Genomic DNA, 12,412 nt, shown 5'->3' with positions numbered 1-12,412 from the left:
ATCTTTTATAGTGAGGTTTGCAGGCTCGCTGCTTTACACAGATACAGAAAAGCAAATGCGTGTTTGGAGTCCTCCTTATCACAAAAGGTGGAGTTTAATTGTTATTATGGCTCCACCACAGTTGCTGCCCAAGTGCTTGTGCAGTTAAGTGAAAGACCTGGGGCTGCCAGGGCAACATGCAGATGAAATGCAATTGGGCAAAACCATCTTCACTGTTCCTGCTTCTTTTTTTCCTTCTGTAGACTGATTTGAGTTGGGCAGTATTAATAACCAGGAGTTACACTTTAAGAATGATGACAACCTGTCTCTTTAGTGAAGGACAGAAAACACTAAACAAAGTGCTTATTGTTTTTGAACAGGCCAGGAAATACAGCATTCATAATTTTTCTTCATGAATCAGAAACAGCCAATATCTAGATTGCTTACTTCCACAAATGGAGCATCTATGACCATCACATGTGCTCAATGCTTAGTCTCTGTATGAGCACAGATAAATACACCTCCTGGACACAGTATGAGAACTCAAAGCATGTATTAAGAATCCTTTCACCTAAAAATGAAAAGTTAACCAATTTGTACAAGCCCTGATTATGGGCTTGTACCAGGAGTTAATACTTAAACTGTGAAATTACTCACAGCTATTACTTCAACATGTTTTTCAGAATACTCCATCTTAGTATCATCACACTACTTTTAAGACTGTTACATTCGGCACATTTGGTAGTTCAGGCATCAGTTTGTCACAAAAACAAGAGAAGCAAGCACATCATCTCACCCTCCAATTCCTTCACAAGCTTGGTGAATTCATGATCAAACATCATGTGCTCTGGGCTAGAAAAACCAGGCTGGGGTTTCTGAGCAGCTCTGGAATAAAGTTCATGTTTGCTAATGAAGCCAAGCTTCTCAATGAAGTTCTCCCTGCCAATCCTCTTCTCAATCAGTTGTTTCAGCTTCTCTCTGAAAGGAAAAGAGAAATCAATCACAGTGCAACACTTGAAAAGTGAACCCATCCTTCCCTCCAGCTGGTTTTTACAGTTACAACTCTGAGTATCTGTCTCAAGTCTGAGCCACAGCAGATGCTGCATTCATGATGCTATTTTACAGTGGCCACTGGCATCTGTTCCTGGGGCAGGCACACACAGGTTCAGAGGATCTATACAAAACAGCTACCTGCTTTGCCTAGCTAGAGGTGGGTCAGTTGTTGTGCTTGCCATAAGGAACACACACACAAAACATGCAACCAAATCTCTGCTGCACCGCTCAGTTAAAAGCCTCTTAATCCACCACCTGTCATTCACAGAATCTTTCCCTACAGTCCTCTTCTTTTTACAGCATACTTACTTCCTGTAATTTTCAAGGGAATTGTCATTGTAGTAGATGGAAATGCCAAGCAAAAGTGCACACAGGCCTTGGACGAGCTGCTCCTCTTCTCCCAGGTTTTCAGCTATCTGCCCTGTGAGCTGGAGCTCTTGTTAAGGATATTGGAGATACTCCATAAGCACCATACATGTAACAATATTCTGTGTATAGATTCCCAGTTAAAATTCTTTCCAGAAGTAAACCCAAGATTTCGATTGGGAAGCAGGCAAAAGAGCTGAGGAAACCCTTGCAAAGCTAGCTCCTGTCATGAAGGACTTAGGTACTCAGTGGTTTTCCTGACATTTCTTCTCTAACTGTCTGCTCAAAGAGACTGAGTTGTTTCAAAACAGGCTTTCTGTTTAGATAAGGTGACAACTTCAGCCTGAGGTACTTTAGCCAGATTTCTTCCTGAAAAGCAAGCAGAGAAATATGCTTCACCAGAAATAGGGAGCATTCTTCCTACACCCTGGGTATACGCATAAGTCACCCTGAAAATAGCAGTGGGCTTGTTGTAATCTGAAAACTACATTTGGCTGGCAGAACAACAAAGCAAGTAGGTCAAGGATACAAAAGGTATATTGGCTGGATTGTGAAGGAAGTGGGTGACAGCAATGGAGCAGTTGCTGAGCCAAGTGCAAAGTAACATCAGAAGTCCAACCCTGGTCTGGACTTTGCTGCCCTGAAAGAATAAAACCCCCCATCATTAACTTTGCACAGTGGAGGACTGAAATACCAAAAAAAGCCTGTACTGCTTCAGAACTCACCGATTCACCATTGTAAAAACCACGTCTTTCAAAAAACCCATTTGTTAGTTATACTGAACACAGCTTTAGTGCTTTGGTGAAACAAGTATTAAACCATTCATATCTGTTTTCAGAGCAAACCAGCAAGCAACACAGATGTGAAATATGACTCAGTGCAAATTGGCACCAGTATAAAAATCATGACAAATTAGTTCTGCATTTATAATTCACACTAGGGTAATGTGAAGGAATGTAGAGACACTCCCCTGTAAAGGAGCAAGGTGTAAATTAAGTCACGTAAGGATTCCCTATAAGAAGGGATGCATCACTAAGACTTCCCCTGCTGACTACAAATTGCTATGTGTTCCTAATGCTATTTTGTAAGTCAAGAAAGATACTACTGGAATGACTTCTGGTTCAGACAGTATGCACATTAAGCCAGGAAGAGGAATGCTAACCGTATTATTTGGTTTTGTTAGTTTTCATCTGCCAATTGCCTGTCTTCTCAATTCTGTCCCCCTTGTCTTTGCTGCAGGTACTGTGGGCATAGCAGCATTGAGGCAAGCATACCTCTCTTCCAATAGTCAGCATTCAAAAGGCAACCAAGAAACGTGTTCCCTGCATGGAAAATAAAACTTCACACAAGCACCTAACAAACTGGGCAGAGTAACTGGAAGCTGAAGTCAAGGCTCAAAGGCAAGATGAAGCACATAGAACTGCTGAGATGGCTTCAATGGGGGCAAGTAAACGCACAGGCACAGGGATCGAGGCAGGGAAAAGAGACAGTCATCAAAAACAAAGGGTCTGTGCTTGAAACACTGAATTTCCGTCCTTGCCTCTGATATCCCCTATATGCTTTATGGCTGAAGGCAGTGTTGGTTTTAACTTCAGCTAAGCATTTACAACAAAATAAAAGTGCCCAAGGTCTTTGAATAAGCCAGTTTGCCCATTGAAACAGCTGGTAAGCAGCAGTCTGGCAAGAAGATCTTGTGCAGCTCCCAGTTACCCAACTGCTGCTGCTGCTGCTGACTGCGAGACAGACTGGAATTGAATCCAGCAGGTCTGGCAGAAGATGCCAAGCTCTGAAGAGACTGCCTTAAAGGACTCCCTTCTGAGGTACTGTGATTTGCTGCAGTACTTCTCCATCGCTAAGATGAAATAATCTCCTTAAAGGAGGAGAACACAGATTACAGATATCAAGACTGTGGCAGCCATCCCTAATGCTGCACACACAGGAAAGTGAGCATCTGGTCCTTTTTCATCATTATCACCATCATTACTTCCTGAGACCCAGGTGAACAACATCAGAGCAGCAGAGAACACAGCCATCACTTCCAACTGCACAGCACCTGCCTGTTGCGTTTCATGGCGAGTACTTCATGCCCTACCAGCGATCCTTGTTTAGTCTTTGTTATAGGTTTGTCTGCAGCTTTGCTGTGACCCTGTCATGCTGTTGTAATAACACAGAGATTATCTTCTTGCTGCTGCCCTTCTACCTGAAGGCCATGACTGGTTTCCACTGATCTACACCTCACTGTGAGGTGCACAGTCCCCACCAAACTACATGCTCCTCTGGCCCTCTCCTTTCTTCTGGAAAACACCACTACACAGTTATATTCTAGATATACCGTGATAGCAGCTACTGTGACAGATGACAGCTCTCCATGGCTGCTGTTCTGCAGTTCAGGGCTGGTAATGATACAACCCCACCGTGCAGGACAACTGATAACCAACTCAGCAGTGAGTTAAGTAACACAGCCTGAAAGTCAAACAACTCACTTCAGGGATCATTTGCTAGCAATGAGATCCCTGCTGTTCACAACTAGTAGCTCCAAGGTTATAACTTCTGCTGGCAAGCACAACATACAAAGTGCACAGGGGGCAGGTTAAACATGGTTTTTCTTTTAGCACTCAGGAAATCAGCAGCACCTTCCCACTTCAGGTTGCACCAGCTCTTTGCTATAGACCAGTCTGAGAAAACACCATTTCTAACAGATTCAATTTTCCTTACAAGAAAGCTCATCTGTTAGGTGATGAGATGGTGAATGAGCCTGCCCCACTGGAAAGAAAGCACCCGTGCTACCCAAGATCCTTATCCCATAGTTTTGTGGAGAGAATCCCCTGGAGACACAGAAGGAGCTTGTAACGTTAGGGAAAAACCCAAACCCAACTGCAACACAACAAAGCTGTAAGTGGAAACACATCAAAAAGCAGTTAAAGAAAACCTCCCCAGCAAAACCCAAGGCAAGAGGAAAAGGCCTGCTTTCGGCAAGAAAATGCCCAAGCTGGGCCAAAATATACATACCCGTCTGTCGATCTTATCACCCTGCAAGTTACACACGTGTTACTTGAGAAGCTTCAAGTACAACACAGTTCAGAAACATCCCCCCCAAAAGTTTCAGTCCCTTCCATCATGTAAGGATAAAGAGCGACAGGCATTTTTGCTGACTCAAAAAAAGGAGCACTGTGAATTTTCAGGTCAAGTACATGAAAAAAAGTCACATGAACCAATTCAGAATTCCAGCATTCTGCTATTATCAATTGCAGGGAAGTCTAATAGCTGCCAGAGTTATCCAGCTCCTCATTATGGCAAACATTCAGAGGAAGGTATGCAGAATAGAAGTGGATGTCCCAGGGAAGCATGGGCTCATGGGCAAGCTTAACTTGCTCAACATTGGCAAAGCTAACAAGAAAGCTTTTAAGTTTTTAACTGCAAAACCAACCCCAACCAACATGTGAGAGCCTGGTATTTTCAAGACATTCCCAGTTAACAGTTAGAGGTTAAACACAAAGCAGGAACCCCTTCAGCAACACAATGCCACTGGGGATCCTGCCAGTTTGCCTCGTCTTTTAAACCAAGTTTAAGGTCTAAATGCTTCAGAACCCTCTACTTAGGAGCAGGCAACACCAAGCATCAATTGCTGATGAAAAAGCAAGATGTGCTGCTTTTCTCCTCCCCCTAGAGCATGGGGGGGGTTAAGCAAAGCTTAAAATGATCTGCAAAAGAGAGAGAACCCTCCTTCTCCTTAAGCTAGATGACTAGATGGCTATGTAGATGACTAGTCTAAGACTAGGTGACCTTTGAAAGTCCCTTCCAACCCATACTATTCTATGATTCTATGCCTTCCTGTGACGCTCCTGCACAAGTGCGGCATTCCTCCTGGATACCTGGAGCCTTAACCCGGTGCCGTACCTGTGAGAGGATGTTGGTGCACTGCTGCAGCAGCGACACAGGTGGATTGCCAATGCTGGTGGCAAGCTGTACTCTAAGGAGCTGTTCTTTCAGAGTGGCATTCTCCTGCAACGCATGGGCCAGGGCCACAGCAGCACACCAGTTAGAGAGGGAGTCCGTGGAAAAGAGGCCCCCACAGAGCAGCTGACCAGCTGAGACAGAGTTACCTGTAGCTACCAGAATGATCAAAAAGTACAAGCGAGATTAAAACAAGCTACAAAAATAGGCAAAATATTTAAGACATCAACATACAGTTAAAATGCAGAAAAATTAAACTAGTCAAGTTTGAGAGAAAATATAAGCCAAGTCATCTTGAATGCCAGAGATGGACTCTTCATCAGGGACTGAAGCAATGGGACAAGGGGTAATGGATTTAAACTTGAGCAGGGGAAGTTCAGGTTATATACAAGGAAGAAGTTCTTCCCTGTGAGGGTGGTGAGGCACTGGCACAGGTTGCCCAAAGAAGTGGTAAATGCTCCATCCCTGGCAGTGTTCAAGGCCAGGTTGGGTGACATGGTCTAGTGTGAGGCGTCCCTGCCCATGGCAAGGTTTTGAAAATAGATGATCTTAAGGTCCTTTCCAACCCAAACCAAATTCTGTGATTCTGTGATCTTTCCCAGATCAGACACTCAATGGCAAGTAAATGATTTTGCAGAAGACATCAGCTGATGCATGAAACATTGGTGGTAGTTCACAACTTGTTGCAGAGATGCTAACTCTGCATACCGTCAATAGTAGATGGTAGAAGTGTTGACACGATTTCTCCTTGGCCTTTTTGGTTTTTGTAGAGAAAGCACTGGAAACAATAGAGAACAGCACAACGTAGCACAAAAGGCTGCCGTTCATTCACCATGGACATCAGAAGTACTACAATTGCGGGCCTGTTGGGAAAGATAAAAAATGTTAGGGTACAGTCGCGAATGGAGACAACCACAGGCAGACAATCTGTAGTGTATTCTACAGGTAAGGAAAAAACACTTTTGCCCACTCCATGTATTACAACTGGAGTAAACCCCTTGGATTTTAATACCCAGGTTTTTCAGGTCGTTAAAACACACAACAGTATTCTTTACACATGACTGCCAAGAGCTGGCATTCCTCCACAGTGTCTCCACTGCCCATTGAGTCCCCCGCTGCTCCCTTCCAGCTTCAATAATACCATAGAAGATGCCTCATGAGGCCACTAGCAGCTTGTAATACAGAATGCTGCCTTTCGACCTTCACCCTCCTATTCAATGTTGAGATTAAGATCTCCTTAAACTAACATTTGCTGTTCCCCAGTCTGAATAAATAGTGATTACCTGCCTGTTTTCCTGGCCTCTAACTCCTTTGGTAGGCTGTCCTCTGACTGACAGTTCATCCCCATCTAGGAATTTCTCAGCTACTGCTCATTCACTTTTCAGGTATCACATAACAAAATTAGTTCTATGTCTCGTCTCTATAAAACACACCTGACACCTTCATGCTCTAACACATCAATGTGAACTCAAATCTATTGCTCTGTATCATAATTTAAACAATCCTTTGGATCAGGCTGCTGTGGCCCATACCAATACATCATTACCTAACACAGTTAAACACTTTTCTTCCTCTACCTTGGTGGATTAGAAGGTGCATTTACAGAAGCAAAGTAGTCTTGATTCATCTGGCATCCTCGAATGACCTCTGATACAGTGTTTATGGTCTACAGAAAGGGCAGAGAAAAAAATAAGGACAGTTAAATGTGAGCCATAATCTACTACCTAGGTCACTCAGAATTATTCAAGGTTACCCTGACAGCTCAGTATCACAGAACACATATTCAGTAAAACCATTTCAAATCAAATCCAAACTACTAACAGCTGTGAAGCATGCTGAGGAAAAGGTCAAGGGACAGAAAGCTCTGATGGCTCTATCACACCCAGTTACCTCCAACTTCATTTGCTACCTCAGACCAGGTTTGCTATGACAGCCAGTTAAAGTAGACATTTTAAAGAAGGTGAAAGATGAAACCTTCTAAAAGATGAAAAGAACTGGAATGGAGGCCACACCAAAGGAACCAGTCTACTCTCAATCATGGAATGGTTAGGGTTGGAAAGAACCTTAAGATCATCTAGTTCCAACTCCCTGCCATGGGCAGTGATGCCTCACACTAGACCATTTCACTCAAGGCTCTGTCCAACCTGGCCTTGAACACTGCCAGGGATGGAGCATTTACCACTTCTTTGGGCAACCTGTGCCAGGGCCTCACCACCCTCACAGTAAAGAACTTCTTCCTTAGATCTAACCTGAACTTCCCCTGTTTCAGTTTAAACCCATCACCCCTTGTCCTGTTGCTACAGTCCCTCATGAAGAGCCCCTCTCCAGCATCCTTGTAGGCCCCTTTCAGATACTGGAAGGCTGCTCTGAAGTCTCCATGCAGCTTCTCTTCTCCAGGCTGAACGGCCCCAATTTTCTCAGCCTGTCTTTGCATGGGAGATGCTCCAGGCATGTCATTTTATAAAGGCAAAAAGCACTTCATTCTACTGCAGATAGGGCTTCCCAAAAGCTAGAAATGCCTCATCATTGGGAATGTGCCAAGTCAGAATACTTCTAGACTCTCTCAAGAGAGAGAAACAAAAACTCCACCACCAGAATAGGGCAAAACATGAATCAATACAGCCAGTCTGGGATAAGCTGAAATCCAACAGAAAAAATTAGCAAATAGCAGTAACTTCTGGTTGCAGAATATAATCTAAAAGACTATCTTACATTGATGTTGCCCACTGTGAGAGACTGAACTGAAATCAGACTCCACTGTCCATTGTCTCAAAGGTTGGTATGTATGAGAAACTGAGATGGGATTCCACCATCCACCATCTCAGAGATGGGTGGGAGGAGTTAAGACTCCAACATCCATTGCCCAAGAGAAGGGTGTGAGGAACTGAAATGGGACCCCATGGTCCATTGCCTGAGAGATGGGTGGGAGGAGCTGAGATAAGACTCTTCTGCCCATTATCTCCAGGACTGGTGTAAGGAATTGCTGCAGACATGTGCAGCTGAAGAGCTGGCTGCAAGACCAGCGAAACTGGTCCACCAGGAACATGTAGTACCTGACATTAAGAACAGAGGTACTTCCCCCAACCCATCATAAAAGGGGGAAAAGGTAATCTCCAGGTAGGACACCCTCCATGAGGACAACTCCAAGGACACCTCCACGAGGACATCCACCTCCGATGACTACTACAGACTCTTGGGGACACTCTGCTCTGATACCGACTACGGACCCTGAAGAACTCCCACCACCTCCAATAACGACTATAGACCCTGGAGGACTCTCACCACTGAGGATGACAACTACAGACCCCTGGCACACTGCTGGATCCACGGTGGTGACTATCTCTCTGCACCCTGAATTCTTGCTTCACTTCTTTTTTCCAATCTGTCCTTTCGCTATCCCCTTTTTAATAATTTCCTTTTTTATAATAATTGTCTTTTTGTAATAAACCAACTGATAGATTACGGCACTCAACCTCATTTATGTCTTAATTTCATTCTTGGGATCACAAACGAAACAGGTCTGACACTGGGGTTTTCTCCAGTCGGACCCTGACAGCCACACAGGAAGCTGACATCTGTGGCATCTGAAACTCTTAGCAAATAGTCTAATTCCAGTTTGTCTCTGTAGCAATCCATTATCCCTGTAGAGGGACTGATTTCACCCATTTAGTTGTCCTGACTCATCACATCAATTTGCTCCCTCTTACTTCCGTCAGGATATCAGCAGGAACTCCTGTCGCCATCAGGATTGTACAGAGCTGCTGTAAGAGCCCACAGTGAAACATTGCTTTCTGACAGCTGCTGGTAGCACCGGGAGGATTTGTGGGAGACACAAGTACCCGCACGAGCTAGAAAAAATGAAGAACATCTTTATGTGAAGAGAACCTGAGACCTTCTGAAACACCAAACAGAACCGATTTACCCATTTGAAGTTTGGCCACGAAACAGAATTGCTCCTCAAAATGGAGATAGAAAATAACAACTGAGCACCATGTTTGTCTCATTGCTACACTGGGCCATTTGATTTTGAGTGAAGGGAAACCCTCTAAAACCTTCGAATCTCTGACCCCACTGCAAACCTTGCAACTATGTTATGAGAAATCAAGCTCTAACTGTCCTCTTACTTGGCTCACCATTTGTCAGAATTACTTTTCAGAAGGTGACAAACTACCTTCATCATTAACATTCGGCTTCCACATGAAGTGCCACAGAATAGGAAAACCTTATTCCCGTTTTTGGAGGAGTAAGCACAAGGGAAGATGCCCAAAAATCAATAATTATGAATCCACAGTGAAGGCAGCTGCTAGAACCAGGTTAATGCACCGCAGCCATACATGAACTCATGCAAGGGCACTCCTCATACAGAACACCCCCAGTTATCTATTGAAATCACTGTTAAATCTTCAGTTCCCCAATATGCCAGCCACTTCAAATCCACAACTTGGCACTAGTGTTTGGGCTGAAGGCAGTACATCTCATGAACATTGGTATCTTATTCTATCTACAAACACATGGATCTCATAGTTGACTACTACGTTATACTTATTTTTCACTGCAGAGCTGAAAGTGCTGAAATCAGTACTTAGGAGATGAAGTGTTTTACCTGCAGCATTAGGTGGAGATTAGTTACTTTCTGTGCAGACCACCCACAGTTGTCATCTCCAACCTCAAACCAAGGCTTCATACGCTGAATGTATGAACCTTCCTTGAAGAAATTCTGATTGGAATTATTATTCTTCAACAAGTTTTGCAATAGTAGGAGACAGTCTTCCACTACTATTCCTAGTGAGACAGAAAACCCAAAGAAATAATAAAAACATTACACACAGAAAACTAACTGGCTTCTCCACACACTGAATATGTTCTGGACAGAACAGAGCACATGCTTCTGAACTCTTCCATTCTTACCAAACATTAGAGTTCGATCAAGAACTGTGAACCATACACATGAAAAAATAACCAAAGGTCACTCGAAATTCAGTACATCAATGTCAATGCAGCACATTTCCAGAGAAACCATAACTGTGTTTCTTCCACAAGTCTGAAGCAAAAATGTTATTTCCAAAGAACAGACAATTTGTATGAGTTCATTGGGTAGGGATGGGGAGAACTTCAAAGCAAGCCTCACAACCACTTCATGTCTTAAAGTATACCTACTTCACAGTAAAGCTACACAACTCTCTATTGTGAGCACTAAAATTAAGTTCCTCTGGAACTGCATCATGATCCAAATGCAGCAATTCTTAGTGGATTAGACACTCATTCTCTTCAATCACTGGCTACATCTTCAACTCATTTCAAAGCTGCTTTTGGGGTTATTTTGGTGCAGAAGCAATTCCTAGAAGTAGCCCTTCCAATGAACCAATTAAAACTCAACTCCTTAGAGTTCCAACAGGGTTTTTTACCCTCACGTTTTATCTGTGCTGAGAAAGCACTATAGATGCTAATCAAGTATGTGCTCTCTGAAGAGAAAATCCTCAGACAACTTTGTCCATTAAACACCACTAGTAAAGGCACTGGTACTGCTGGGATGCCTCCAAATCTGACTCAGTGCAAAAGATAAAGATTTAGTCCTTGCACTGCTGAACACACACAGGCAGTTCTGGACTTGGGAGTGGGAGAACAAAGCAAGACCAGTTTAGTTCTCCCACTCAGCAGAGCTGCAGATGGGAGAAAGAGACACGTGGGGGGGAGGGCGGGGGAGAGAGCAGAGAACTCTGAGCATTTAAGACTTCACATACCAACTCTCCTAAAATTATTAACTGCCTCAAAATAGCAGCTTTGAATCAGAGCTTTGCTTAATTCTTCCATGCCAACATACCTGGAATAATTCATCTGGGAGAGAAGCATTAACTGTTCCTGCATCCCACAGAAAAGTCATGGAACAGCAAAATGCCTTGTTACTGACATAGATCCTGTAGCAAACTACAACTGGTGGTAAACTCGTGTGTTGCTAATAAAAAACACCTAAATGCTGCATCATTTTTGCTCTTTTTTTTTTTAATATCCTTTCACCCCAAATGGTAAATGATTTGGCAAGGAGCTGATCAGGAAACTGAAGTTATTAGTGAGGCTGAAGAAACTCACCAAGCTGTTATTTGCAGCCACTCCAAGCATCCAAGGATCTCGCAGGAGGAATGCAGATGCTTAACTCAGTAAGTGACAAATGCAGCACACATGTATCTGACACTGCCATTCCAAGTGTACACATTCACAGACCTCAGTCAAACAAGACCACACAAACTCATGCACAAATGCTCAGAGAAATTAACTGATGTCTTAACTAAGTACCTCAAGACTAGGTTTCAAAAGATGCTCAAACCCTGCCTACTTGTTCAATCTGGTTTTGGTACTACCAGGCTGTATGTTTTGATCCTTCTAGTCACTGACCTAGCTCCAATCACAGACTAACATCAGCCTGTAAACATCATCACCCAGTTATTTGTGCAGAAGCACACGATTAAGTCTTGGACTTTTCTGTACCTCCATCACTGTTTCCTTCTTCTGTTATGATATCCAGAAGTCTCTCAAAGGCATTCTCAAAGGCAACAATCTTCTGTATGGCTGCGTTACTTTTTGTCAATTGCTGTAACAACAGGACTCCCTTGACAGGTAGGGAAAAGAATAAATTAAACTTATTTCTACTAGAACTACATTGCTTTTCACAAGTCACAGCTCTTAGAAGGACACTAAATCAGCAACATAATCCTGTCCAGAATCTCTGTAGTTCAAAACAGAAGCACAGTACTGTTAAAAAGGACACTAAGCAGCTACACAGAAGAAAGAAGGAACTTCAAAAGCACCTCATCTCTTCTGTAATAGTTAGTGTTTTGGCAGCTAATAAGGAAAAAGGAAGGACTGCAGTGAACCTGACAGAAGGCCAAGAGAAATATTAGCTAACATACTAGGGAAAACCCTGCACAAGGGTCAGTGTTTGCATTAAATATCCAGTAATGTTTTGCCTTTGTTATGAGGATTGTAGCCTGACATCCAAAAGCCACCCAGCTCAACAGTAGAGTGAAATATTCCCAATTAGCAACCACAATCATTTCTTCACATG

General features: G+C 43.3%; 1 protein-coding gene across 10 annotated transcripts in view; it reads right to left on the bottom strand.

The window, feature by feature from the left end:
- The window catches only part of USO1 (USO1 vesicle transport factor), a 32,858-nt gene that overhangs the window by 8,942 nt on the left and 11,504 nt on the right, over positions 1 to 12,412 (bottom strand). For 3 of the 10 annotated variants that reach the window (XM_030481052.1, XM_030481049.1, XM_030481058.1), the window contains 10 exons: positions 11,836 to 11,956; positions 9,956 to 10,134; positions 9,060 to 9,200; positions 6,930 to 7,018; positions 6,061 to 6,215; positions 5,296 to 5,507; positions 4,408 to 4,428; positions 1,928 to 2,038; positions 1,342 to 1,460; positions 776 to 957 (listed from right to left, as the gene is read on the bottom strand). In XM_030481052.1, coding sequence (XP_030336912.1) covers positions 776 to 957; positions 1,342 to 1,460; positions 1,928 to 2,038; positions 4,408 to 4,428; positions 5,296 to 5,507; positions 6,061 to 6,215; positions 6,930 to 7,018; positions 9,060 to 9,200; positions 9,956 to 10,134; positions 11,836 to 11,956 — 1,330 coding nt within the window. The remainder of the gene's footprint in view (positions 1 to 775; positions 958 to 1,341; positions 1,461 to 1,927; positions 2,039 to 4,407; positions 4,429 to 5,295; positions 5,508 to 6,060; positions 6,216 to 6,929; positions 7,019 to 9,059; positions 9,201 to 9,955; positions 10,135 to 11,835; positions 11,957 to 12,412) is intronic. The other 7 variants (XM_030481053.1, XM_030481051.1, XM_030481056.1 and 4 more) reach the window with 4 other exon arrangements.

This window comes from Strigops habroptila, chromosome 3 (genome assembly GCF_004027225.2).
Source record: "Strigops habroptila isolate Jane chromosome 3, bStrHab1.2.pri, whole genome shotgun sequence".
NCBI lineage: Eukaryota > Metazoa > Chordata > Aves > Psittaciformes > Psittacidae > Strigops > Strigops habroptila.
Note: the sequence above shows the minus strand (reverse complement) of the source record. Positions and strands in the feature narration are given on the sequence as shown.